The following is a 14,868-nucleotide window of genomic DNA, read 5'->3' as shown; positions in this document are numbered from 1 at the left end:
TTCTGGGAGTTGAAGTCCACAAGTCATTAAAGGGCCAGGTTTGAAGACCCCTGCAATAAAGCTTTCCTCCCCTATGATTGGCGCCTCCCCCAGGGCATTCATTACCAGCAGACGAGATTATGGAAACCTATGGGCATAAATATCGCTGGGGCTTTTCATCTTCTGATAAGTTCTCTTCCCACAAAGGCACGAGGCGTAGTTGTAATCGCTTTAGCAGTTCAGGTTCCAAACAACCACAATGCTCATCTCTATGGCAAGTCGGGCTTTTCTGAGATCATCATTAATAGGCCGGGGAATGACATCATGAGCTGGTGACGGTTCCCGGGCGCCCCAACGTGGGTCCGGGCCTGGCGATGGAGGCGGCTGATGCGGCTGGAATCGTGAGTGCTTCTCCGAGGCTCCTCATTTGCGAGGATCTGATGGTGGTTAGCGGCGGCACGAAGTTTTTGGCCGCTGGTTATAAAGAGACCAAGTGAGTGAAAGAGGTCGGTGTGTATGCGTGAGCGAAAAGTTGGCGTTTAAATCACCTTTCACCAGCCTTCTGGCCTGTAGATTACTACTCCGTTACTGTTAACGGGATGCATACTGATGGGCATGATGGGAATGGTAGTCCAATAGGTTTTGAAGAAATCAAATTGGTGGGGGCTAGTTTAGATATTGCATATGCACCGACTTGACAGTGGAAGTCTACCAAAGAAAAGTAATATGGAGGAAAAGAGAGTGAAGCTTCTGATTATATCTTCTTATTAACTGTGAATTATGACACTGCTAATATGGAGAAAGAGCCGGTTTGGTGTAGCGGTTAAGGCACCAGGCTAGAGACTGTTGGTTTTAGTGCACAGAGCTCTCTCAACTTTAGGAAGGAGGCTGTGGCAAATAATGGGCAAAAAACCCTTGTAAGGAAAACTTAAGGGACTTGTCCAGGCAGTTGCCAGGAATCATCAGTAATTAAAAGGCACCAAAACAAAAACAAAACCCACATTTGGAAGTTTCTGAAAAAGAGGATTGTCTCTTTCCAATAGTAACAGTAGTTATCTTTCACAGTGATTCAATAATCCTCCAAAAGCAAATTTTTCTTAAAGATATGAACTGAGTGTAATGGAAGACTTTGTTCCAAGTATCTATATGGGGACAAACTACCAAGCATGATTTACCTAGGAAATTTCTGACCACCTCTTAATTTCTTCTTTTTAAGACTCTTATTCACAGGATAGAGGAAGGCACAAAAGATTGCCTATGTTTCAGTAGAATCTAACTAATATCTAATCAATGGAGATCATTTAAAAGAACAAATGGAAATACGGAGAACTTGTGGATATTTTAATTTGTTAGATTTCTATATAGAGTTTTTGGAAAAGATACTTATAACATGTATCTTTCTTAATGGGCTGTCAGAATCCTGTGGATATAATGTGTCTTGATTTCAGCATAGAATTTGACAAACTAAGTGATAGTAATCTGATTTGGAAGTTAATATAGGCTATTGGGTATTTGTTAATTAGCTGACAATTGTTAAGGGCTGGGCAGATTGAGAGATGACAGAAATTGCCAATTCTAGATGAAACAAAACTGTATGAGATAGCATAATATAAAAGACAGAAAAAAAATCAATTGATAGTTTTGAGAAGTGGGATGAAAAAGTTCATGAGGCAGCATACAAGCTGAAAAATAAAGTTAAAACAACAAAGTAGAAACAGGAAAGAAGAAATCAAATGCACAAAAACAAGAAGGGGGTATATTTGGCTTGATAATCACATTCTGAAGAAATATTTTGACTTATAGCTGACCTCATTGAATATAAGGTTGTTGAAAAGGTAAATTCGGTTTTACTCTGTATCAGTAGATATATTGGTCCGCTATATTTGCATTGATCTTGTTCTATCTCAAGTACTGTTTTTGTTCTGGGCATCATGTTTTAAGAAAGGTTCAGGGAAATTGGAATAGGGGCAGAGAATGCCAACAAGCGAGATTAGATTTAGGTCTGGAACAAAAACAGCTGTAGGTTGGTAAACTACAGGTATCTAGAGCATTGCTCTTTTTTTTTTAAGAATTCAACACAAAGAGATTGCTTCTGTAGAAAATATGTGATGTATATTCATTTAATTGACAGCAATGATGACCTTTTCATTTATGACTGTACTACTGCAAGCAAAAAACTTCAAGTAAAGCAAGAAAGGTGAGTGTTTAGTTTCCCAGGTATATAGAACATTACTTCTACTGCAATCTCATATCAAGGACAAACAACCATGCTAAGTGGGGATAATTGAATCTATAATTAAGCATCTCTAGAGATACTTCTGGAAAATATGGCATTTACCTCTCTCAGATAAGCATTTCCTATAAGAGGAAAGAACCTCTGAAGTGCTTTTTCTACCATGATGTCAGTTAAAACACAAATTAAAATGAAATAATTGAAATAAATAGTAGGAAATAGCTTTTCATACTTCCCTTCTTCCTTAACTTATGGCATGATCAAAGGAAGGTTGTTCTGAAAAATAATTGAAAATATCTCATGAAGTATAATTGGAAGTTGTGCTTGAAATGGTTTATTTTTTAATCAAATGTTTCACATTTTTTTCTCTTTTTAGTGAGGATGGAAAGCCACTAGGCAAAACAAACAATATCCTTGCCTGTGCATTTTCTTCATCAGGGAAGTATTTTGTTCTGACTGATGACAACAAACAATTAATTCTTTTCTGCAGAAAGCCTTCCTGGGAATGTCTGAGCATAAGGTATGGGGAGGAAAATGTTTTTTTTTTGTTTTTTTTAATCTAAGCATTAGTAACAGAAATTATGCAGGCTTTCAGTAGAGAATCAGTTTGGTATAGCAGTTAAGGCACTAGACTATAAACCCAGAGACCATCCATTTCTTAGCATGAAGTCCGCTGCGTGGTCTTGGGGCCCTCACTCTCTGTCAGCTTGAAAGCAGCCAAGGGCCAGTCATTTCCAAGAAAACTGCAGGGACTAGTCCAGGCAGTTGCCAGAAATCAAGACTGTCTCAAAGGTATACGCACAAGCGCTCCTTTCCTTGTTATATGAAATTTACCATTCTGCTCAGATTTGTTTCTTAGCTTTATTGTTGTGTTTTAGATTTTTGTTGTCAACTTCAACTGCAGAACAGCCTACAAATATTTTTGTGTTGCTCTGCAGACTTCTTTGGATAAGCCATTGGCTTCACAATTACTTTTCATGACATTGACAAATCACCCAAACCATGTGTGAGCCTCACATACTTGTAATGGAGGTTCTTTTTTTGTTGTTGTTGTTGTGATCCTAATGCAGCTGCTTCCAAGCTGAAGTCTTTTGGGTATCTTTCCCAACCATCTTTAGGAGATAATGGATGTTACAGAATTGTTATGTTTTTGTTTCTCATATGTAGACCACGTTAGTTTTTGAAGTTCAAAAATGTTGAATTATATTTTTATTATATTTCTTTTCAGACCTGTCATGAGAAGATGTACCTCCCTGATAATAACATCTGCAGAAGACAAGATTTTGGTTGCTGACAAATCTGGCGATGTGTATTCTTATTCAATATTAGAACCAAAAAATGCAGGAACCATTGAGCTTGGACACTTGTCTCTTTTGTTGGATTTGGTACACATGAGTTTTTAATATATTTTATTAAAGGCTAATCAAATTTAAGTCTGTCTGAGAAGATATGTTACAGATCCTATCAGATAAAGAATTCCACTGGCAGGGTCCAAGAAGAGGGCCTTTTGTGCCGTTCCCCCTGCCCGGTGGAACATTCTCCCCCTGACCTTCCAGAAAGGCATACAAACTTTTTCTGCAATTTTACTTGGGACTCATAGCTGCATGCAGGCATGAGGCTGGCTAGTGTCCTGAAAGACCCTCCCCCTGCCTTTTAACTAACTTTGACAGTTATTTTTAATTCATCCATGCTTTTTTTAAAAAAAATATATGCTGTTTTTTATGGTTTGAAATTTTGTCTGTACACAGCCCAGTGTCAGTCTGTGAGGGAGATGGGCTGCTTTGATAAATAATTTGATTAAAAACAAAGTCTTATTTTTTTCCTCTCAGAATCACCCGTATGAGGTAGCTCGGGGAGAGAGGTGGTGTGTACTGCTTGGTTAATGAGTTCAGTTTTGTCAAATAAAACTAAAAAAAAATTGAACATTTTCTGTATATTATTAATTATTAATTATTAAGTTAAATGGGTATATAGGTAAACATTTGTTGTAGACAAGTAACTTATTATTCCTTCAAGTCTTTCCTAGATTATCAGTTTGAAGCCAAACAAATGGTATAATTGGTGGATAGATAACTATGCCTGAACATGTCATTGATCATGTTTCTGTTGATCTGTTATCATTAGTCACTGAGTCCTGATGACCAATATATTGTAACGGCTGATCGGGATGAGAAGATAAGAGTTAGTTTGACTAAAGCACCACATGTTATAGTGTCCTTTTGCCTGGGTCACAGAGAGTAAGTATAACCAAAAAAACTATTTTCAGTATTTAAGCTCAAGCTTCATAATAACTAGTTTTCTAATCATTCTCTTGGGATCAGAAATGCTTTAGACTACTTAAAGAAATAATAAATGTTCACTTCCTTGGAGGTTTTTAAAGAATCCACTTTAGCTCTGATTTTGGAAGAAATAAATGAATGCTGAAGGAATTCAGATTCTCAGAAAAGCTTATGTTGCTATTTCAAAATGTATCTAAGATGTCATCCATTAGAACATTCCCTAGCATAAAAAGGATTTCTTAATAATAACCTTTACCTTTATTTTTTCCAAAAGGATCTAGATTCAAGTGAGGCTTGCTGATTTTGTATGATGATTCATTCAGTGTCTCCGCAGTTTCTTTTCCTTGTTGGGTAAATTCATAATATAGTAAAGCAGTAATTTATTTCTAAAAAGTCTTCAGTGCATTTGCCATTTCCCCCCCCCCATGGTTTGATTTCTCTAATCCATTTAATTTGTCACTCTACTTTATTGTCATATTCATTTGGAAAATGTTGATATCTGAAGTAATAACGGTTTCTAGTGGTCATCAATTAGTAATCTTAACGTTCAAAGAAACACTTCACACTTTATTTATTTATTTATTTAATTAGTTTTCTATACCGCCCTATTCCCGAAGGACTCAGGGCGGTTTACAGGGCAATATTTAAAAGACAATATAAATTAAGATAAAATAGAACTAAAAAGAATTAAATTAATAGTAGCCCAACAATAAAACAATGTTAAAATTTAAAACTAAACCCCCCTTCAGTCCAGGGCGGATAGTTCGAAAAGCCAGGTTTTCAGGTCCCGGCGAAACGAGCGCAGGTCGGGGGCAGTCCGGAGTTCCACAGGTAAATCATTCCAAAGGGCAGGCGCGCCCACAGAGAATGCCCTCCCTCTGGGGATCACCCGCCGGCATTCCCTAACCGGCGGCACCCTAAGGAGGCCCTCCCTATGAGAGCGCACAGGACGATGGGAAGTTGATGCCGGCAGCAGGTGTTCCCTTAGATAGTCCGGACCCAAGCCATTTAGGGCTTTATAGGTCATCACCAGCACCTTGAATCTCACCCAGAGGGCAACTGGAAGCCAATGCAGCTCGCGGAGAAGAGGTGTTACACGGGAGTATCGGGAGACTCCCATCACAACTCGCGCGGCCGCATTCTGCACCAGATGAAGCCTCCGAGTGGTCCTCAAGGGCAGCCCCATGTAGAGAGCGTTGCAGTAGTCTAACCGGGAGGTCACGAGCGCATGAGTGACTGTGCGTAGGGCATCTCGGTCCAAATAGGGGCGCAACTGGCGCACCAGGCGAACCTGGGCAAAAGCCCCCCTGGTCACGGCTCCTATATGATCTTCCAAACTGAGCCGTGAATCCAGGAGAACACTTTGCTATTTATAGCTATGATATACAAATCTAATTAGTATGATACTTGAAGCCCAATACTTCAGATAGATTGTGAAATAAAATGGAGGTCTGCAATTCAGTTTACAGTACCTTATTTTAGTTTTTTCTTTCATTTGTCATTGTCATGTAAAAATTGGAGATGAATGTACTTTAGGAATATCAATAGATTACTGGACTATTTTTAAAACTGACTTATTAAAAAGAAAAAAAATTATTACAGTAAAGTTTTTCATATGCAGTTTTTTCTCAAAATACAAGGAAAGATATCAGTGCGTGTATAAAATTTCTTGCACAGCTGTATGTATACACATATAATTTTACTCTTTATTGCTTTTGTTTCAATTTATTTTTTTCTCTGTAGGTTTGTCAGCAGAATATTGGTAGTGCCAAACTTTCCTGATCTTCTTTTATCAGCTTCCGGGGTATGTAAATTAGCTGGGACTCTGTACATCTAGAATGTTAATAAACTACTGAGAAAATGCATTTTCTTGCTTCTAATAAGTAAAAGATTCAATTTTCCTTGCTTTCTCTCATTTTTGGCTGAAACATGAAGAATCATTAACACTATAGGAAATCATCATTCTCACATGTATTTTAGACCTTATGATTCATTATTAATAATTAGGTAAGCTCAATATGAGATATAGTAATATGTTATTAGAAATAATTAGAAATTTTGTATAGTCTTTGTTGAATATATATGATATATATATATATACATGTATCTTAGAGGACTTTTAAACCGTTGGTTGAATTTATAATTGTGCTAAGTCACAATGTGGTTTCTTTGTTTTTTTGCTCATCAAATTGTGTTTATGCACATTGTGATTTACTTATGACTCATGCTTAGAGTTAGGTGTCAACCCAGCCATTATAGCTTGTTTAACCAAACTTAGATAAAGGAATTATAGTTTAGTATGATACGAACCTTGTTAATGTGCATATATGAGAGGTCTCAGTGCAATTAATGACTCCTTTCCTTTGGCAAAAATAATAATTAGCTCCTCTCTTGAACTTCCTAGGATGGTACATTGAGGCTTTGGAAGTATAAAAGTGGAAAAGACCTACACTGCTTTCAATTGAATAATTTGAATATAAACGAAGCTAGTAAGAATGAGAAGGTAATTGTCTTTTGTATGGATGTTTTCTATAATATAGTCTGCATGTTTCCACTTTCCTTGCTTTTTGTACATGTGTGTTTGCTTTTTCGAATGAATTTATTGAACTGTCATAAAGTTGAGAGCGGGTTTATGCTACTGAAAATCACCTTTTGATTCTATAAATCAAAAGGTGATTTCTTGGTAAAGAATATTTTGTTACTCTGAGAAGCAGCCATTGTAGAATGCAATTACTTCATAATGTAAGTACACTAATTTGGGGAATGCTAAATTATCTATTTGCATGGACAAGCAGATACTCATACTTTGTCTGTTGTACTAACCATTATAGTGCATACCTCCACCATGTGGACAGATGTACTGATATTCTAAGCATTGTAACTAAACAATTGTGCATGATTTAGTGGTTACACCAGTCATGGAGGTCAAGGACATTTTCATTTTGCATATTAACTATCCATCCAACTTCTGCCCCCTTAGATCAGGGGTATCCAACCCCCGGTCCATGGACCGGCACCAGGCCACAGACTGGCACTGGGCCGTGGCATGCCATAAACTGGGCCGTGCAAACAACTGAAGCCCCATCCTCAGGATGCAGGCAGCATGTGAAACCTCACCCCCTCCTGGTCCGCGGAAAAACCTCTCTCCGTGGAATCGGTTCCTGATGCCCAAAAGGTTGGCCACTGCCTTAGATGTTTTGTATTTTTCATCTTGCTGTCTTTGCTCAGAACAGAAAACAGGGTAGATTGAATAAGAGACAGCTTGTCTTTGTTATAGAAAACCAGGTATATTTTTGACCCCCCAGGTTTCTTTTTACTACTGTTTTTCTATTTCTTCCTACTTCTTCCCACACATTAAAAAAAAATCAGCTCTTCCCAATTATGATTACATTTCTTTTCCTCCTCAGAAATATGCAGTCTCAAGAATAGCTTATTGTTGTGAAGGAAATTACATTGCTGTTTTATATGACTGGTAAGAGGAAAAAAATAAAATTACTATAGAAGCAATTACATTTTTTTTCATTACAAGCTATGTCTGATTTCTGTCTAGTTTATACTTACAGTCTTTGGCTTACAACCATGTTTAGTGAACATTCAAATTTACAGTGGTAGTGAAAAAAGTTACTTCTGACTAGTTTTGACACGACCATTGCAGCATACACACAGTCAAGGGATCAAAATTCAGATGCTTGGCAACTGGTAGGTATTTATGACAGTTGCTGTGTCCCTGGGCCCTTCTGACAAGCAAACTCTATGGTAAAGCCAGATTTACTTGACAACCATGTTACTAACTTAACAATTGCAGTGATTCACTTAACAACTGTCTTATTTAGCAATAGAAATTTGGTGCTCAGTTCTGGTCATAAGTCAATAATAAGAGTTTATAGTAGATTATTAATGAATGCTCACATTGTGAAGTTATTTCTGCTGACGGTCTCTTCATGACAGATAATGGGGATTATTCCTTAAGCTGCCATAGCTCTAACAAGTTCAGCAGGAGTTAGTTCTGATTTAGATGTGAATTAGTCTGTACCAAGAGTAGGCAACCTTGGCTCTTTTATGACTTGTGGACTTCAATACCCAGAATTCCTGAAGCAGCCATGCTGACTCAGGAATTCTGGGAGTTGAAATCCACAAGTCATAAAAGAGCCAAGGTTGCCTACCCCTGGTCTATACCAAGGCTCTCCAGACTTGACAACTTTAAGACTTGTGAACTTTTAACTCCCCATTGCTGGCTGGGGAATTCTGGGAGTTGAGTCCACAAGTCTTAAAAGTTTCCAAGTTTGGAGAACCCTCATCTATACTGTACTTGATATATCGTTTCATTTGCCATGTGGGAATAATTTGATGTGGTTGCTTCTAAAAGTATTCCTGTAGTATCCATCTTCCAGCTTGATGCCAGAGCTCAGAGCCTAATTTCTAAGCAGCAGATAACCTTGAGCCACAAAAGTTGGGATGTTGCATTTGAGGAAACAGGTGGGCTCTGGGTACTGCAGGAGAATCAGCAAATACCTCTTCTATTCTACCAACCTGAGGACGGGCAGTGGCAGGTGAGAGAATTTTTATGATCACAAACTGCTACATGTATTTATAATTCTGTGGCATATGGCAAAGGATTCTGGCCAATTGCTGAATTACTATGGTTGGGTTACCGTGTATTTCTGTATTGTAATACTTAGGCTCCTCTATGGTTGATGTTTGTTTTGCTAGGTCTAAACAAGAAAATATAGTTCAATTTAATTCCCTCAGATTAAAATGTAGAGTATTGTTAGAAAATATGTAACTGAACATTTGCTCTCCGGGTGAGGTTCAAGGTGTTAGTTATGACGTACAAAGCCCTTCATGGCATGGGTCCGGATTACCTACGGCAACACCTGCGACCGGCGTCAACGTCCCTCCGTCCAGTGCGCTCCCACAGAGAGGGCCTCCTCAGGGTGCCGCCGATCAAAGAATGCCGATTGGCGACCCCCAGGGGGAGAGCGTTCTCTGTGGGCGCGCCAGACCTTTGGAACAGCTTACCGGTTGAGCTCCGGACGGCCCCCGACCTTCGCTCCTTCCGGCGCGATCTCAAAACATTCTTTTTCGAACAAGCTGGCCTGGTCTGACGGGATGGGGTTGGGTTTTTTAAAATTAGTTTTTAACTTAATATGTATTGATTTTATGGGCATGATGTTTAATTGGTTTTTAATGGTTTTTTAATTTTTGTATCTGATTTTTATTGTGTATTGCCCTGTTCACCGCCCTGAGTCCTTCGGGAGAAGGGCGGTATAGAAATCAAATTATTAAATTATTATTAAATTAATTGTGCTGAGTGGGATACAGCAGCTCAGTTCAAATCATAACTAATATATGTATGAATGACAGAGATACGTGGGGGTGAGTGTGCCAGCTGGTGTAATGAAATCTGTAAATGACCTTGAGGGGCAAGAGAAAGAGAAACTGAGTAGGTGAGCAGCAGACAAGAAGATGAGGAATCCCTGGTTGCTTAATGGTCAGAGAAAGAAACTTAGGAAGGACCTACCCTAGAATAGAATATCTTTATTGTTGTATATTTTCATGAAGACATGGAAATGGGCCAGGTAAAACAAGATTATGGGAGCTTTTTCTCAGTACAAGCCAGCCCGTATGAAAAAAACCCTGCTTCCTATGAAATTTTCAGTAGCTCCTGTTTTTTTTGTTTTATTTTGTTTCCAGCCTGTTATGGACAAGAAAGAATTAGTGAAAATGTCCAAGTACATATGTGACCACTGGATAATGTTTGAAGGTAGGAAAGATGAGTTCAACAGATCAAACAAATGCTTTACATGGAGGGTGTGACTATGATTTGGAGAATCCACCCCTGAAGTTCTATAAAAGCTGACTTTAGGTTTAGCTTTGGTTTCTGCATGAGCATTGGTTCTTGGAGGTGGGAGAAGTTAACTGGAAGCCTCGTTGTTTTAAGCTAGCGTTTCTCAGCCTTGGCGACTTTGAAGACGGGCAGACTTCAACTCCCAGAACTCCTCAGCTGGCTGAGGAATTCTGAGAGTTGAAGTCCACCCATGTTCCAGTTGCCACGGTTCAGAAACACTGCTTTAAGCCACAGGGATCAGGTGTTAAAATGCCCAACTTACTGATGCCACAGAAGAACAGCTGAATAATACCATGAGAACACAACAGAGTGGTTCCGTCATACTTGCCCCCTCATGGTAAGAAGTAGAATGGTGTGCATAGATCTTAGCTGTATCAGCAGTTAAGGGAAAGGGGACTATTAAAATGCAGTGATTATCATAGATAATTAACATCACAGAGCTGGTTAATGAGTCCTGCTCTTAATGCCTAATTAGTGTCGCTACTCCTGTGAAAATGGTGGTTGGTATTATCTTTTTGTTGCCAGGATTTTAATAGCCCTTTTCCCTCTCTTCTAAAGGGGAACAAAGTATCGCTTCGTGTTGAAAATGAGTAAGGTGGGTGGGAGTGAATATTTCAATCGTTTTTTAGAACGGTTGCAGAAATAAAAAATCCACCACAGATTTAATTTTGTGCAGTCAAATAGAAAGACTAATTAAACACGTAGAGCTGGTGATTATTTTCTTTGCTGAGGCAGATAAGTATTGCAGTCCTAATGGTAGCTGTTTTTAGTTCTGCGCAGTAGTTGAGTAAAGTAGCAGTTAATATCATCCTTAAAGTCATCTTGTCACTTAAATTTGCACGGCATAAACTTCTAACGGATATGGATCTTTGCCAGAATGAGAAGTGCAGTCCTACGACATTGGTGAGGAACCAAGCAAATTCTCAACTGTAGCGCGTTCTGACAAAAAACATGGGAGAAAGGATAAAATGATCATAGAATAATCATGCGTGCTGATCAGTTTCTAACCCTTCATAGCTAAGCAATTAAATCTCTCAAATAATGGTGAACAAACTCTTTGAGGCCTATTGGCACACTTAAATGCTTTAGGAGAAGGTGAGGCAGCCAGGTGGTAGATCCACAACATTTGGTTTGGGAATAGTTTGGGAGATGCCTTTGATCTTTAAACTGTGATGTGCTTATTTTTGGAGTTTATAGTTTTAGCATTACAGTTTTTCCCCATTTTGGGATTTTTGTCTGTTTTCAGTAATACACACACACACACACACACACACACACTACACACCCGTCTTTCTTGGACAAGTGACTGGAAGGATCAGTTATATTAATAGTGCACTGCAGCAACTAAAAGAGCAAGAATTTTGGAGAGTGAGTAATCCAAATGTGGTTATCTGTTCTCTTTCTAATAGTTCAGATATGTTTATCATTAGCCAGCATAGGCTAAAGTTTTACTTGTCATAAACCAATGGGATGGAAACAGCTTAGCTAATCTGATAGAACAATAACTGCCAGTTATCGAATGTGGGGCAAGAGGAACCTACAGCTTTGCGTAGCTGAAATTGGAATAGGTTTTTTTCCTTCTCCGTGGTAGGAGATAGGTTATAAGGTTATAAGGACTCAAGTGTCTGTTCTCATTTTAGGCATAAACGAAATTCCTGTTTATAAATATTTTACTAATTTGCCAGGCACTATAAAGTAACTGTTATTTAAAATTCTAACCTACTCTTCTTTCTGCAGGTGCTATGGACAAAGGGAGTTGCTTCCAAAATCTCTACAAGGCTTCTTTTGATAATATGTCTAATTATCTAAAAAGAAAAGAAGAGAGACTTCAGCAGCTGAAAAATAAGAGGAAAGATCCACAGTATGAATCAAGTGAACAGACCAAAAAAGTCAGAACGGAAGAGCTGTCCTGATAAGACACAGGGCTACCACATTTTTGAGTTTGGAAGCAGCTGAACAGAAAACAGAAACTTTTCCTTAGGCATAACTGAAATTAAATCTGCCTGATGGTTAGTGCCAGACAAATAGCAAAAGAAGTAACCTGATTAACAAGCCACATCCCAGTGCCTTTTAAGTAACTTGTTTCTAAATGTATGGCTTTAAAATGTTGCTTGAATGACGGTGTTGAAAGTAATACCTAGAAAAGGATTGTAACAAAGAACTCCTCCAAATCCAGTTGATCAGATTTTCTTCCTGAACCAAGAATATGCTTTCTCACAATGTCAAATGGACCCAAATCATTGCATAGTGGCAAACTTCTACCCAGCCATCTTTTCCAGAAGTTGAGGCAATATATACCATATAGTTATATAAGAAAGAACCTGGATTACTGCCAGAGGTCATGGTCAACCCCAATTATTCTTGGGATTTTGTATCTGAAGATTTTGTTGAGTTCTCTAGTAGCTATGATCTACCGAATCATAGAAACAGCTGGAAGGCAGCCCTTGAAAATGGCTTTGCTTGACTCCAGTTCTCTTTAATGCATTTCAATAGGTAGAAACACAAATTAAGTGTTAATGTAGTTTATGGCAGCTGTAATATTACAACAAATAGTGTCTGCGGTAAGCCTCAGTGATGCAAAAATGATTGTATTAATCACTTTGTGTCACAAATCTGCCATTAAGTAAGGACATAATACCTAACACAAGAACATAGGTGGCAGTATTAGGGTCATGACATGTTTGATTGGTGCTGTAATTAAGTTGACTTCTTTTAATGGTAAAAAGGTAAAGGGAGTGTCTGCTGATTTTACTCCTCTGGTCATTGCTGGCCATAGGGGGTGGTGCTTGTTTCAAGGCCATTTAGCCAGCGCTGTCCGAAGGAATTTCCTCAGTTCATATTGCCATGGAAATTCATTTGAACAGTAAAGAAGTAATAAACATTTACGGAACATCTATTTTAGACTGGATTCAATCAGTGTGAAGATCTCTCAGTTTTTTTCAGTCCAAAGCTTGCAATTTGATGTTAACAACTGCAGTGCTTGAATAGTATTTAATCATCCTTAAGACATCTGAGAGATTTGGTGATAAATGTGAAAACAATTTGAATGCGCTTGATCAGCATCTTGTTTTGTGTATTTAAATGCCAATTAGTGACATGCAAAATCAAATGTAAAATTTGGATGATTGTGGATACTACCCCCATTTCCTTTCTTTATTTTGCATAAAGAAAATAACTGAATTTGAAATATTTAGATAGATTTTGACCGTGCAGAGAATAAAGCCACATGTTTTGATGCATGTCCAATATATTGCTAAGCACATTGATTTGTGCTTAGAGTGTAAGCCGCCCTGAGTCTTCGGAGAAGGGCGGGATATAAATGGGATTAAAATAAAAATAAAATAAATATACATGAGGCAATATGTATATATGTATAATTTCTATCCACATGAGACAGGTTCCAGAAAATCCTTATTTTTTTTCCATTGTGATATCCCAGGTAGGTAGTTTAGTATAGCTAGTTTTGTCTGGGTTAGTTTTATAGAATATTATTATTTTTATTATTAATATTATTAATATTATTAATAATAATAATATAGTAGAATTGGAAGGGATCTTGGAGGTCTTCTACTCCAACCTCCTTCTCAGGCATGAAACCCTATACCAGTGGTGGCGAACCTATGGCATGTGTGCCAAAGGAGGCACTCACAGCCCTCTCTGTGGGCACGTGCGCTGTCACCCCAGCCCCGCCTCCCCCCACGGCCCCCTCCCCTCTGGGCGCAGCCTGCGTGGAGCAGCACAGTCGAAGACATGGCAGCCGGGCAGCAGGGACAAGACTCCACCCTCGCACCCCGTTGTGTGCAGATGATGGCCGCGGGCAGAAGGCATGGCTGCCATGGCTTTGCAGGGCCACTTGGGCGATCAGCGGGCCATGGAGGCAGTAGGTGGCCCTGCAGGAGGGGGGCAGAGCGGGCAGGAGTGGAGCGAGTGGGGGTGGCGGCCGGGGTGTTTTTTGGCCACTCAGTGCCTGAAAGGTTTGCCTCACTGCCCTATACCATTTCAGACAAATGGTTGTCCAATCTCTTCTTAAAAACCTCCAGTGTTGGAGCATTCACAACTTCTGGAGGTAGATTTTTCCACTGATTTTTATTTGTTTACTTTTTTCATTGCCAGAGCTTGGGTGGGCGTGGTCTCTGTATGATGCAACTGACCCGTGGACCGGCAGTTTGACACCCTTGGTCTGCAGTTTTCTCTTTGCATTTGCTCATAGCATAGCAGTTCATTGTATACAACTAATGGTTTTTTTTTTACTCTTCCTTTTGTATTCAACTCTAATTAAACCAGATGTGGCCATGTTATAGTGAAAATCAACATGTGCTTGCTTAATTGAGTAATATATGGGCAGAAGAAGTAATTTTTTTTACTTTTCCTTTTGTATTCAACTCTAATTAAACCAGATGTGGCCATGTTATAGTGAAAATCAACATGTGCTTGCTTAATTGAGTAATATATGGGCAGAAGAAGTAATTTTTTTTACTTTTCCTTACTTTGTTGCACTTCTTGGCTTGAAGCCATTTTTCTCCAGCTTG

At 38.8% G+C, this 14,868-nt stretch overlaps 1 protein-coding gene across 1 annotated transcript; it reads left to right on the top strand.

Moving 5' to 3' along the window:
- Positions 1–111: 111 nt before the first annotated feature.
- On the top strand, positions 112–14,759 carry WDR4 (WDR4 tRNA N7-guanosine methyltransferase non-catalytic subunit). The gene is made up of 11 exons (XM_081326588.1): positions 112–472; positions 2,111–2,176; positions 2,589–2,732; positions 3,441–3,597; positions 4,337–4,449; positions 6,235–6,295; positions 6,896–6,994; positions 7,899–7,963; positions 8,858–9,041; positions 10,186–10,255; positions 12,077–14,759. The coding sequence occupies exons 1-11, from the start codon at positions 354–356 to the stop codon at positions 12,250–12,252; spliced, it is 1,254 nt and encodes a 417-aa protein (XP_081182714.1). The 5' UTR covers positions 112–353; the 3' UTR covers positions 12,253–14,759.
- The last annotated feature ends 109 nt before the right edge of the window (positions 14,760–14,868 follow it).

The sequence above is a fragment of the Vipera berus genome (genome assembly GCF_964194415.1).
Source record: "Vipera berus genome assembly, chromosome: 4".
Lineage (NCBI taxonomy): Eukaryota > Metazoa > Chordata > Lepidosauria > Squamata > Viperidae > Vipera > Vipera berus.
Note: the sequence above shows the minus strand (reverse complement) of the source record. Positions and strands in the feature narration are given on the sequence as shown.

What these genes read in the sequence shown, in the direction of transcription:
- WDR4 (XM_081326588.1), top strand. Translation starts at nt 354, where the DNA reads ATGGAGGCGGCTGATGCGGCTGGAATCGTGAGTGCTTCTCCGAGGCTC. An exon ending in CTTCAAGTAAAGCAAGAAAG is followed by an intron (nt 2,177 to 2,588) that starts GTGAGTGTTTAG and finishes TTCTCTTTTTAG; the next exon opens with TGAGGATGGAAAGCCACTAG. An exon ending in TTTTGCCTGGGTCACAGAGA is followed by an intron (nt 4,450 to 6,234) that starts GTAAGTATAACC and finishes TTTTCTCTGTAG; the next exon opens with GTTTGTCAGCAGAATATTGG.